Source organism: Podarcis liolepis (assembly GCF_965112155.1).
Source record: "Podarcis liolepis genome assembly, chromosome: 5".
Classification (NCBI taxonomy): Eukaryota; Metazoa; Chordata; class Lepidosauria; order Squamata; family Lacertidae; genus Podarcis; species Podarcis liolepis.
The window spans coordinates 61,476,726-61,490,213 of NC_139556.1; the positions used below are offsets into that span (position 1 = coordinate 61,476,726).

Consider the following 13,488-nt stretch of genomic DNA (forward strand, 5'->3'; position numbering starts at 1 on the left):
CTACTTTTGAATGCCCAATCTATGGATGACTCTCTTTTCCACCATGTTGGACCATGTTTACGCAAACAATTAGAAGGCATAATAGAATAGAGACTCTTGATCCCAGAGTCTTGGGTTCAATCCCCGTGTTGGGCACAAGATTCCTGCATGGCAGGTGATCGGACTATATGTCTCTTGTGGTCCCTTTCAACTCTACAATTCTACGATCCTTGGAATATGGTGCAACAATATCCTTTATTGTTTGATCAGTGATTCATCATGACACTGGTTGTTGGTCCAGTAAAAGGTCTTATTGATTCTGTGCCTCTGTTTCTGTAGGACCAACACAGCAATAAACACTGCACAATAAATGCTGTAAATCCATATCAACTGTATAAACTATGACAGGCTGTGTTTGTGTTCAGAACAGTATGAATGGATAACTATTTTGTGTTGTGTTTTTAAAATGTGGTTCTGTTAAAGGCCCACTCATCCCTTGATGAATGTAACATCAGGTGATGACTTCCACGGGTGAAACAGTCATCACAGATCAACTACAGCAAGACAGAACATTCAAACTACCTAATATAACTCTGGGCACAATATTTTTCACACATTTATCTGAGAGCCATGAAGTAATATCAGTGAGTGATGAACTATCAAATGATATATAAGGAAGTGTGAATCCATCCTATGAATCTCTTCCATCCATCTGAAGATCACACAAATGAGCTGCTGGAAAGGTCAAGACCCTTTGCCTCTGGGAGATGGATACTCTTTAGTTTTATTGACTCTTGTGTCAGTGAGAGCTGCGCTTGCTATCGCCTTCTTTTACCTATCTTCCACATCAGCTTTATTTCCTTATTTCCCATCAACTTCCACAGAAGGCATCATCCTTTTCTATCTCCTAGAACACGGGTGTCAAACACAAGGCCCGCCAGACCTCGTCATGTGGCCACCGCCGGCCGCCAGTCTTCACCTTTTATTCTCACTTTTTTTTTTTTACACAAGAAAGCCGCCTTTTCAGCGCATGCGCGGCAGCCTACAAGCCAGAGAACGTCTGTCCTCTAGCGGCGCCAGCCGTTCTACACAGGAAACCTCCACTTTACATGCATTCAGGAAACCTCCACTTGTTTTTATATTGAGCGCATGCCATCCTGTGATGTGACAGATCCAACGGCTGCCTGAACCCTTCTCTCCTGTACTGTAAGTCCTACAGATACAAACGGCCCTTTGAGGGTGACCAAACTGCTGATGCGGCCCCCGATGAATTTGAGTTAGACACCCCTGTCCTAGAAAGACCAAACCTGATTTAGATAGCCCAATAGCCTGATCTGCTCTTCTGCAGCTACCAATGTACCTGGGGACCAGGCTGATGGAGCAGTTCCACATGCACCAGAGGCTGGAGTCTAGGGTAAGGAGTGCCATTCAGTAACAGCTGATTGGAGTGTGCTTGTGTTAAAAAATGGCATGTGGCATTGCTTGTATGAATCTGAAGGAAGTGACCAAACACAGGCAGGTGCCTCAAAGGGGTTGTGTATAGTCCTGCTAACTTAGCCAGGAGTTTCTGCTGGACTCTGTCTTTATGGGTGGAATGGACTCTCCGGAAAGTGATAGACTCTCCTTCCTTGCAGGTTTTTAAGCAGATGTTGGGTGGTCATCTGTCATGGATGCCTTAGTAGATATTCCTGTATTGCAGGGGGTTGAACCCTCAGGGTCCCTTCCAACTCCATGGTCCTTGACTCTTTGAGGCTTTAGATTCTGTCTTTTTACTCCCCCTCCCCATAGGTCTTCAGAGCTAATGCTGTGGTGTTTAGTGCCATCAGCTGGGGGAAAGTATTCTGCAGTCCAAAGCATGCCTAGATGAGGAATATTCTACAGTGAAGAAGATGGCAGATATTAGGTGGGTATGAAGGTCCATTGCCTGGGAATTCAACACAATAAGAGGTGGGCAGGCCTGGGAACCATCACTTCCCTCAATTGCTGGCCTCTGTGTGTGTTCGCTGCAGAGTTGTTTGTGGAAGAAGCAGGGAATTATGGGAGTCATATGGGAAAAAGAATGAATGTGGCACCACAGAGTCTAATTTTAATGCACTATGTGACTATGATGTAATCCAAACCTTTCTGAATATACATTACACCCTCCAGCAAATCATGTCAAAGGGGTGTGTGTGTGACAGATGAGTTGGGAAGCTTGGGCTGACATAAGATAACAAATGGCCCTGTCATTTTGTAAACATAGTGCAGGATTTGATGTTCAGGATGATTGTAAAATGCTAAATTAGAGATGCAAGATCATGTGACATCTCTGAAACGGTATTAGCATCTTGAATCTGATCTGAGGTGTGGACCAGGCTGCCTATTCCATAGACCTCCTCAGCTCAGTTGGCTGGCATAGATTTCATATGGTGACTAAAAGCAGTTTAGATCCAAGTGTTTGAGCTTAACTGGATTATGGATTTTGCTATTAGCAAACACAAATTATTTGTGCGATAATCACTGAACATTCCAGACACCGTGACAGTTTCTGCATAGGGGTCTGGAGATCTAGCAATACTATCTTAACCTTCCATGATGATTCACTGCCAGCCTTAAGCCTCTTGACAATCAGTTCCATATATATCTCTCACAGAACCAACATCTGCAATTAGTAGGAAAATTGTGGTGGAAGCCTGGAAGACTGAGAAATGACAGAGGTGATTCTGATACCAACATACCAGATCAGCTATAAAATGAGATAATTACATTATTCTTATCAGTTTTCACTCTTTCTAAGGTAAAATCATCTCAGTTGCAGCTAATGATAAACCTGTCTCCCTGCAGGCCACCTCTGACTGTCATTGACCTGGGGACACAAGAGCCCCATGGTAGCCAGAAGGTAGGGAGTCCTACACCCCTCGTGCTTTCATAACCCACTCCATCAGGGGCCTGTCCAATAAAAGCTTTGACTGATGTACACTTGTGTTTCTGTGCTAGTGAAGGCTAGTGAACAGGGGTCTCTGTTTCCCATTTGTTTCTCAGCTGTGTTCATGATGAGCCACCCCCTGGGGGGGGGGCGCAGGAGTTTTAGGGACTAATCCACTACCACACCCACATCACGGCTCAGCGCCCGCATCTTATCCAGCCTCTGTCCGCTCCTACTGCAATCCCCCTAGTTACTGCTGGTGTGATAAATCATGCAGCTGGGCTGCATGGTGGTGAAAGATAAGGGGGTGGGGGGGGGACATTGATATCATGGTCTGCTGGATTCTTAATCTGCAGACAGTGGCAATCAACCAAATGAACATGGGAGATGTAGCGGGATGAGATTAAGTGGGCTGGTAAAAATGACAGGCAGCCTGAAGCTGGTCAAAACCAGGCAAGTAGCCAAAATGGGCTATTGGTCCCTGCAGGGTTGGTGTCAGTGCTCACCACCTTTGGGCATCTTCCAGGGCCCCAGGGCCCACTGCTGACATCTGTTCTGGGCTTCACTTAGAAGAAATAAAATGCACCCACCACCCTCTAAGCAACCACCATTCCACTTTCCTATGGCATTACTGGTGTAGCATCACTGCAGGGTATTGTGGGAAATGGAGAAGACTGTTAGGCTGCTTGGAACATTGCCATTCACTGCTGCAAACCAGGGCCCTGACTCTTCCCCAGCAACTGATGCTTGTTTACCCAATAATAACTCCCTGAAGGATTCACCCTAGAGACTCACCTGTCACAAAGTGCACAAAGGTGTTTTTTTTTTAATACCCAAGGAATTGTTCCGCATACGAGATGATGTGAACATCAAAACGTCTTATATAAACTACCCACCGCTGACTGGGTGTTGTAGCAAGAAGTTGTGCCTTTCCTTTCCATTTGCGATCATTCGGCTTGTCTGCATTTGTATAAATATATCCATATTTAAGCAAACAGACATTTTTAAATATAGATTGCTCTGCAGTAGATCCTGCAAATCACCTGCTTCTGGCCTTATCTATCGATTAACTCGTTCACTACGGAAATATGCCAGAGCTGCCCAGAAAGAACTTGGAAGTTCTGGCTCCCATCAGTAACAAGGAGAGACTCCTCACCAAAGAGAAGATTTTTTCCTGGTTGTGTGTTGCTCAAGCATCATTACTTGCCTGATTATAAAATAAGCAGTAATGTGATTGTAGCATTTAAAGCTGGGATTTAAGCACAGCACTAACATTCAAGAGCCAATTTCCTTTCTAGCTCAACCTTTTAAAAAATGGGTTTTCCAGGAAACAAGTGGAGATCATTTTCTTGAGCTTGGTCTCCCAGGCGAATGATGGTGACATTGTGATAAGTAGCCTGTCACAAGGTCAGTGTCACGTAGGAATTTTGTCTGAATGGTCCCTCGATAAATTCCACTTGCTCTGACTGCTGAAAGGCATCTCATACACCCTGCACAGTGTTATGCAGGACTGCCCTGTCACAAAACCCCTAGGTCAGTAATGGCAAACCTTTTAGAGACCGAGTGCCCAAACTGCAACCCAAAACCAACTTATTTATTGCAAAGTGCCAACATGGCAATTTAACCTGAACTGGTGCATAATCTGCAGTAGCTGTCACTACTCCGACTCCTATTTAGCCCTGAAGAAAGAACTACCTGGTTACCATATTGCATTGTATCTGGGGAATATGTGTGAAGTCCAGGCAAGCCCTCTCAGTGTTTGCATTGAAAGAGAAGATGCATATAGATCTTTTTGCCGTACATTAACCCAACAATTACCCATTCTCAGCACCATTGTTTGCCTTCATGAAGGTAAGTGTAGTTAATATGTTTTGACATCACCATGAGACTGGGTTTGTCTTCTCTATGAGCTACTCATCTTCTTTGTTAGGATAAAATACTTGTTTCTGCAGCAGCCAGAGCAGCTTTTATTAAAAACAGTGTTTTCTCTGCTCCCTCGCCCAGCCCCCACCGGCCCCTATACAGAGTGTCCGGTGTGGCCCTGGGCGTGCCCTCACCCACTGCCTTGGCTGTGGTTGAGCTCAGTGAAGCAGTATGCCAGCAAGTGGGAGGCGATCATGGCATGGCGAGCCCGGTGGGGCCCGGAGCACCGATGCTGGGTGAGGGGCGATGAGGACAGGGTGGAGGCGACCCTGCCTGGCTACCTGGCACTGGAACAAAGTGGCTTCTTGAGGTTCACCAGCGATACCATCCTCCCCTGTCGGCTCCCGCATGACGCGCCCTGCCCGGCACCTCCCACTGGCTCCGGGCAGGAGAAGGCAGCTGCTCAGCTGCCCCATTTGAGCTGAGGACTCTACACACTGCCCTCGCCTTCTGCCAGCTCTGTGCTGGGGCGACGGCACACATGCCCACAGAGGGGCCTCTTAGTGTCCCCTCTGGCACACGTGCCATAGGTTCGCCACCACTGCCCTAGGTAGCATTTGTTACATTGTGTTGAGCTAGGAAGTCATTTTGGGCTGAACTCAAGAATGCTTTGCCTGGTCCTCAGGCTTACAAAGATGACTCCACAGCAGGACTCTCTGAACTTTGTTGCATTGCGATACCCGGGCAAAATCTGGGCAAATAAACCCCAAAGTTATTTGCGAGAGTCAGGAAAGAGCTTTATTATTATTATTCAAGAAAAGCAAGGAAAGGGTGATTCGGTTCTCCAAACAGGTCCTAGTGGGTTCGCCTGGAGGAAGTGGAATCACTAACTCGGGGGAGAGAAGTTGTCCTTTTTGCCATACAGAAGCTGGGCGTTGTCTATCGCATGAGCCACTAATGCCGGGCATGCACTTCAGCTGGCAGCGCCCACAGCGGAACACCATTGCCAATGAATCAGCTCTTCACACAGCGCCGCCTGTCTGCCCCCAAGGAGAAGCCTTGCTGGCAGTGGCAGTGGAAAGAGCCAGGCTCATTGTGGCAGATGTGATCACAGGGGCCCGGTCTTTCTCTGCACTCATTTACATCTGAAAAACAGAAGGAAGAGACATATTTCACCCAGTGGGAGGAGCAGATGCCAGCGGGGATTTCAACAGAGTGCCCAGCAGCAAGGAAAACCAGCTCCTTGGAGCCTACTCCTTGCAGCTGAAAAAATGAAAAAATGATGCCTGCAGCAAACGGTTACCCTACTCCCTATTATTGCAAGAGGTAGTCGCTGACCCAGCTCTTCCACAGTTTTGTGCCATGAAACACCTCAGAGAGACCTAGAAGAGGACATGCTATGGCAATGCCTGCCACCATGGAAGGTCTGGGGGTCTGGCTCATTGCTTGCAGACTTTTTGGAGCAACAGCTGCTGGCCTGCTCAGTAGACATTGGCTACTATTTTTTAAAACACCCCCCCCCCAATGTATATACAGTGGTGCCCCGCAAGACGAATGCCTCGTAAGACGGAAAACTCGCTAGATGAAAGAGTTTTCCGTTTTGGAGGTGCTTCGCAAAACGAATTTCCTATGGGCTTGCTTCGCAAGACGGCAATGTCTTGTGAGTTCCTGCTGGTTTTTTCCCCTCCCCCCCTTTTTCTAAGCCGCTAAGCCGCTTATCAGCTGATCCGATCAGCCGATAAGCCGCTAAAAGCCGCTAATAGCGCTAATCCGCTAATCCGTCAATGGGCTTGCTTCGCAAGACAAAAAAACCGCTAGACGAAGAGAATCACAGAACGGATTCTTTTCGTCTTGCGAGGCACCACTGTACTACTTGTTTGTAATAAAAGCTTGCAGTGGTTTACAAAAAGGATTAAAATATTAATAAAAGACAGTTTAAAAACTTACCCAGGCACTTGTTGGCATCTTGGGGATCAGTCTTGAAGCCAGGGTGGCACTGGCAGGAATGCCCACCCTGTGTGTTGACACAGACGTGACTGCAGTTATGCAGACCATAGGTGCACTCATTTATGTCTGGGCAGAGAGGAAGGATCATAGTGAGCGCAGCAGTGGTTAAGTGTTCCTGTTCACACACGTGTCTCCAATCTCACGAGGAGACCTCATGGGCATCTCTCAGACAGCTATTACCACTGGGGAAAACATGGTTAGATTCCCATTCCTGCTACCCTCAGGGTCAGCCTTGTAAAAAGGTGCCCCAAATTCCCATGACCATCACTACCCCCAAATTGCTGGGGTGGGGTGGGGTGGGGGGTGAAAACCTGGCCATGGCAACTAATTATGCAGACCTCATTGGGGCAGCAAACCTTTGTGACAGATGGCTCGGGTGGCACCCTATATTTAGCCATTTAGCAGGTAAGTGAAGCCTCCAAAGAGATCCAGAGGAAAGCCATTTTGCACCCAGTGGACAGTGAAGCAGTTTTATCAAGAGCATGAACTGTGCTCTATTTCCAAGGAGATGATCTGAGACTATCCAGGCATCAGTGCTTAGCATGGGAAAGTAGTGTTTCCCCACGTCCACTACTGTACTCTGGTGTGGGGAAGCTTGCAATGATAGGCTGCTGATTCTTTCTTTTTCCCCTCCAGAGGGCACCAGTGTCCTATCTGATTGTTGCCATCTGGATATGCAGCAAAGAAGCAAGAAAAGGCTTGGTCACTCCTTCAGGTTGTGCTCTCGAACTTATCTGGCCAAGTGACACATCTCCTTATATTAATTGATCAATGGAAGCTCTATAGAACCACAGCCCAGGTGCCCAGAGTATGTGACTTTCGCAACAGAGCAAGGGGGTGATGCGGCAGATCGGGATTCCAGCCTCTACTCCAGCTGTAGGTATCTCAGTGCCCCGCTAGGTCAGGTGCACGGAAAGCAAGAGCCTCTCAAGAGTTCAGTTCCCTAGAACTAGACAAGGCACACAATCCAGACACATAGCTCACGGAGGCACATTAAAACCCAAATACACATTTGAGCACATGGCAAAGAATGATACGGTGTGACGTGACCAACACTTATCAGCACCCTTGTGTGGCACACCAACGTTCACTCACATTTCTGGTTCATTCAGGCACACACTTGTGAACATGGGACTCACACGGCATATATGTGGACATTGTATTGCCACTGTTTATCCCCTGAGGTCTTCTTCCAATCAAACTATCATGGGATCTACATGCATTTCTGCTTCTCCATCAGCAGCATAGGGGTATGTCAATTCTCTCTCTCAATTTTAGACATATCTGAGGACTTACCTTTCTAAGAAATATGGCCATATAAATCAGCAGCAAAGACCTCTGAGGGTTTAAAATGGGGTCGGAAGCACAGAATCATGGAACTGGAAGCCACCTAATGAGCTACCAAATGGCCGATGTCTCCAACCTGGACTGGAACCCAGATGAGCTGTTCAGAATCTGGAGCCCCACATCAAACCAATGCCTTCAAGTTACAAGAAAGGAGAAAACTTTCTGACAGCCAGAGCTGTTCGACAGTGGAACAGTCTCCCTCAGGAGGTGGTGGACTCTCCTTCCTTGGAGGTTTTTAAAAGCAAGGGTTGGATGGTCATCTGTCATGGATGCTTTGGCTCAGATTCCTGCATTGCAGGGGGTTGGACTAGATGACCCTTGGGTCCCTTCCAACTCTATCATTCTGTGATTCTTCCCACTCTCTACACACACTGTAAATAAAGATTTCCCAGATTCAAATTATCCCTGAACAATTGCGTCCAGCCTTTTTAGCTTCCTGCCCAAGATGTATTTCAAATGTGATCTTTAGGGCAGGTAAACCCATACCTAGTGCAGAAGACCAGGTGGGGGATTTTTTAATCAGCCATGATGTGGAGCTCTTGCTGCCCTGCCTCCTCTCTGCCTCTTATTTACTACGTTTCTTGTGTTAGTTTCACTGATAACAGTGATGGAGAAGGTCAGGGATAGGAAGAGGCTAGGGTGGGATAGAATCATTAGTTATGTACACACCCTCCTGCAAAATTGCCCTGTGGACTCACAACTGAATGAGTCCTCAGCACAAATGCAGCATGAAGTGCATGAAAAAAAGGGAAGCTGTTCTGACCCTCATGAAATGCAGCAAATAAATGATGTGCTGTAGCAATGGTGCTTTCTCTTGGCGACACCAGACTTTGAGGCTTGTTGTTCTGTGGCTTAGTCTGGCCAAATCGATCAGCTCCTTCTGTACAGGTGAAACGGTTGCAGAGAAAAAGCAGTCCTGCTTTTCAAGAGGACAAAGGCTTCACAGCAGTGCAAGGCCAACTGAATTTCCCATCAGGGAGATGTGGGTCCTGGCAACAATGCCAGAGATGTGACAGGACTTCAGGCAAACAAATAAAGGCTTCAGGAAACAGAATCCTCTAGAGGAGAGCCCCAAGAGGTCATGATATCTTGGATTTGATTCTACATCATATTGGAGAGAGGATTGTTAAAGCTGAAGAACCACAAAAGCTCTGTGTTCCAGAGGACAGAAGTAGACCTAATGGACGTAAATTACTGAGTGGTAGATTTTGGTTGAGCATTAGGAGAATCTTCTCAGTGCTAAGAGAACTTTGGCAATGGAACTAATCATGTCCAGTGGGGATTGGGCCCTCCTTCCCTAGACATGTTCTAAGCAGAGGCTGAATGGCTGACTGTTGGGATTTTGGGTGTAATTTTGATGTAATTTTAGATTTCCTGCATCAAGTAAGGAGTGGGGATTCTGCTAAATTGCAGCTCCCATCAGTCCCAGAAACCATGGCCAATGGCTAGATATGATGGGAATTGTAGTTAAGCAGAGAGCAATCCACAGGCTCCCCACATTAGAAGACAGCCTACGAGACCCCTTCTAGTCCTAGGATTCTACAAGCAAAAATAGCAAAGGGATCTGTTCTCTCTGCAAGAAGCATATTTAGGCTGCAAATGAGACAAAGATGTATGGAATGAAATTCTGAAACTGTATCTCTAGAAGCAGGAAGAGTAATGTCATTAGTCAAAAGAGAGCCAGATAAACTTATGAAGGGTGTTGAATGAGAAGCATCATCTTAGGTTTCAGGAACAGTCAAATGTGGTCAGGAAATAATTAACCCTCCCCAAAAGGTGTGAGTTTCTTTTCTCTCCTTAATAACAAAAAATATCGCTCATTGGTAGTGATGAATGAACTTTGAAGTTAGGTTTGGAATTGAGCTGGGTAGGGAATGGGGAGCAGGAATGAACTATCCCACCCCTAATTCAGAAAATAGTTAAGAGGGATGCTGAACTCAGTTCCAAGCCTGTTTCAGGCACACTTGTGCCCCGAAATGACAAGATCCATAAATTTATCCAAACCCTCACAATGGCAACCCATACCCATTCACCTGTCTATGCCCTCTCAAGCCCCTTGTTCCTCTGCATGTATCTTTGCTGCTCCTCCAACAGCAGGAAAACAGAGAGGGGTCTCTTTCTCCCCTTCCCTCTTTACTGTCTGCATGCTGCTATGGTTCTGTGTTAGACCCAAGGTGTACTGGGAAATGTAGTTTCCCAGAACTACTGGCATAGATTACTGGAGTTACACTTTCCAGTGCTTCTCACATCTGGCACACAGCATGCCAACTGCCCTCTCCCTTTGACTGCTGAAGCACACAAACAAACAAAAGCATGGAAATGAAGAGGCAGTGATGGATGGGAGGCAGGAACACGGGACATTTTTAGTCCTTCTCTGGCCTGGATTTTAATCTGAACCAATGAAGAACTTTGGGGGTTCTAGTTCTTGCAATATATTTTAACATAAGCTCATCCAGATTTGTAGTCCAAGGATAACGGTTTGATCCCTCACAAGGGTTTGTGAAGGTATCTTCTGCCAAGTCAGGTTGATTGGTACCTACATGGATTTCTGCCTTTCCCCTTTCCCCCTCCTGGTTTGTGGCACAAATCGCTTGCCTGAGCCTTCTAGGCTTCCTTTACTGAATGCTTTTTGTAGCAACCATGTTTTTCAGTGTGTCTAAGGCAGGAGCACAATAACTTGAGAATGGGAAATGCACAGCCATCAACACAAAGGAGAAATCATGGCCAATCAAGACACCCTGGGTAATGCCCATTTTTATTCATTTTATTTACATATGCATTGCATATTTACAAACATGCATATCCCCTTCACAGTTATGGTGTTCATAGTATAATAGGCATTGGCCATGCTGGAAACCTGTTTTCCATGTGACGCCCTTACCTTTGCCTTGTAACAATCTTTGGTATGGAGCGCTTTGCTCACTTCTGTTGTGTGCATGTTATGCATTAGAATAATCTAACAAAAAACAGTTGTTGTTGGATTACAGCTCCCATCATCCCTGACTATTGGGCCAGTAGGACTCCAACAACATCTGGAGGACCACAGATTCTGCAATCGTGATAGAAATTGCAAGGGCTTAAAGATTTTGGTTGAGCTGTTTGCATAGGGAAGAAGTCACCACAGCTCAAACAACTGAGCTACTAAATAGCAGAATGGCATGGCCTTGGCTGGGAGGCAAATAGTCAACATGCAGTTGTCTTACAAGTTGAAGCCTCCTTGTGTGTAGCCAAAGTCCCGTGCAAATGCCTGCAGTCATTCACCCTGCGGCTGTTATGGCTACCCACCTCCCTGAAGGTTCACACATGTCTCTCACAAAAGGAAACTGGCACACAGCTTGGCACCACCTCATTCTTGGCCTATGTTGGCACCACCTCATTCTTGGCCTATCTTCTGAATATAAGTTGTGGCCCCGCATTCCCACCCATACCCCCAAGCATAGCTGCAAGCAGGTGCTTATAGACAGTGCAGAGTTTATTGGGTGGAGTGAGCTGAGAGACCGGGTGGGTTCAAACTTCAGACACACACTGGTAAGACAAGGTCAAGGTGAATCCCGGTCCAGTCGGGCTGGGGGAGCAGGAGGAGGAGGAGGAGGGAAGGGAAGCAATCATGTCACAGGCCAAACCAGCAGGCACAGGGTAACTGTTATCAGTTTTAACCAAGCAAGCAACTACCAGCGGGAGCAGCCATCTTGGTTAAAGGCAAGCTCCTAGGAAGATGGCAGCCACTCTGAGGAGACAAAGCATTGGTGGGGCCTCCGCCCTGTCTTGTTTTCTCAGAAAACATGCAAGGGGTGTGACACTAGTGAGAGAGTGTCGTCCGCCGGGCTGCGTAGTGCCCTTTGCAAAGATGGCTGCCCCCACCTCAGTCCATGTTCCCAGGGACCACCATGAGAAGACTGGATGAGAGAGATTGGAGGGGAGGAGTACAGGGGAAGCCACTTCCATCTATAAAGGCTGCTTTGTGTCCTTTATTGGCAAGGCTTAAAGTGCATAGGAGTGAAAGCAGAGTCCGAGGCAAAGTGGAAGAAGAGGGGCAGAGGGCAAGATGGGGCCCAGCCAGCTCCCTGAGGAAGGGTATCCACCAAAAAAGGCCACTTGAGCTGCACAGAGAGGGAAACAGAAAGAGAGACAGAGAGAAGGAAAGAGAAAGACAAAGACAAGGCAAGAGTTAGTGGCAGTTGGCAAAGAGGAAGGTCTTCAGGGGCTGAACCAAATGTTTGCTGCCTGACAAGGGCCTGGTAACCCTACCTACCATTGAACATACAGAGGAAAGCAACAGGTGTGTGTGTGGGGGGGGACTAAGCACCCATTTCCACACATCCCTGCAAATTGCACTCTTTGCCCACTGCTTTGCAGCTGTTCGGCAACTATTACGCTTTTCCAGACCCATGCCTGATGCCAGATGTCATATTTGGCCCAAAGGTATACTTTACTGCTTCTCCTCCTTTGCTCAGGCATCCTAACACAGCATACAAAGCAGGCGCTACAGTGTCCCCCACCCCACCCCATGCCATCTTCTCATTGGTCAACGTACAGAGATCGTGATTCCAAGCTCAGGACCTCACTGGCTTCACTGCTTTCCCTTGCTCCTTCCCTTCTTGGGATTATGAAATAAAGAAAACCCAGCCTCAGGTAAACTTTTCACCGCTCGGGTGGCTTCAAGGGAGGGCTCAGCCCCTGTGGGGAGCGCCTCTCTTTCTCCCTCCCTCTGCTCTGCCAAAGCCATCACTCACCAACGCAAGCTGTGCCGTCCTCGTTGGGCTCAAAGCCGCGATTGCAGCGCTTGTTGCTGCGGCAACGGTACCCGCCATATGTGTTGATGCAGATGGGCCTGCCCCTGGGGCAGACAAAGGGGAATTCTGCACACTCATCCATATCTGAGAAAGGGGGCAGAGGGCGGGGGGAGGGAGGGAGGGGGGTAAAGAGAGAGAAAGAGAGTGTGACGGAGGCCCAGGACAGGACAGAATCTAACAACAGCCTCTTAACACCACGGTTGGGCTGTTCCTTTATCCCCAGAGACTACCGCTGTGCGGCTGTGGACGGCTGCCACAAAGAGCCCGCCTCGTGCCCCATTAAGCCCAGTTGTGGGTAGAGGAAATTGCACCCGAGCACCATTCACTGAGCTGGCCCTTGCAGGTGACTCACCAACACATCGCCCGTTCTCGTGCTGAGAGAAGCCTTGGCCACACTGCGGGGGAAAGAGAGAAATGTGTTATCCGTGTGCTGCCTAATTGCCTCCCAGCCTCGGCTCCCTCTCTACCTTGCCTCCTCCAAGATGCTATTTCCAGGAAATCGGGGGGTTTGTGTGGCTGCCTCAGACCATATAGCAGCTAATGTGGTAGCTCTCAGCCCTTAAGTCTCTTTTTGTTATCATCTCAGTTCTCAAA

At 47.5% G+C, this 13,488-nt stretch overlaps 1 protein-coding gene across 6 annotated transcripts in view; it reads right to left on the reverse strand.

The window, feature by feature from the left end:
• Nucleotides 1-5,519: 5,519 nt before the first annotated feature.
• CRTAC1 (cartilage acidic protein 1) overlaps nt 5,520-13,488 on the reverse strand; it is a 37,100-nt gene continuing 29,131 nt past the window's right edge. For 5 of the 6 annotated variants that reach the window (XM_083505790.1, XM_083505788.1, XM_083505791.1 and 2 more), the window contains exons 13-16: nt 13,247-13,289; nt 12,835-12,978; nt 6,695-6,820; nt 5,520-5,892 (exon numbers count right to left, since the gene is read on the reverse strand). In XM_083505790.1, the coding sequence (XP_083361916.1) occupies nt 5,762-5,892; nt 6,695-6,820; nt 12,835-12,978; nt 13,247-13,289 (444 nt within the window). In that variant the 3' untranslated portion in view covers nt 5,520-5,761. Of the gene's footprint in view, nt 5,893-6,694; nt 6,821-12,040; nt 12,202-12,834; nt 12,979-13,246; nt 13,290-13,488 lie in introns of those variants that run through there. The other variant, XM_083505793.1, reaches the window with a different exon arrangement.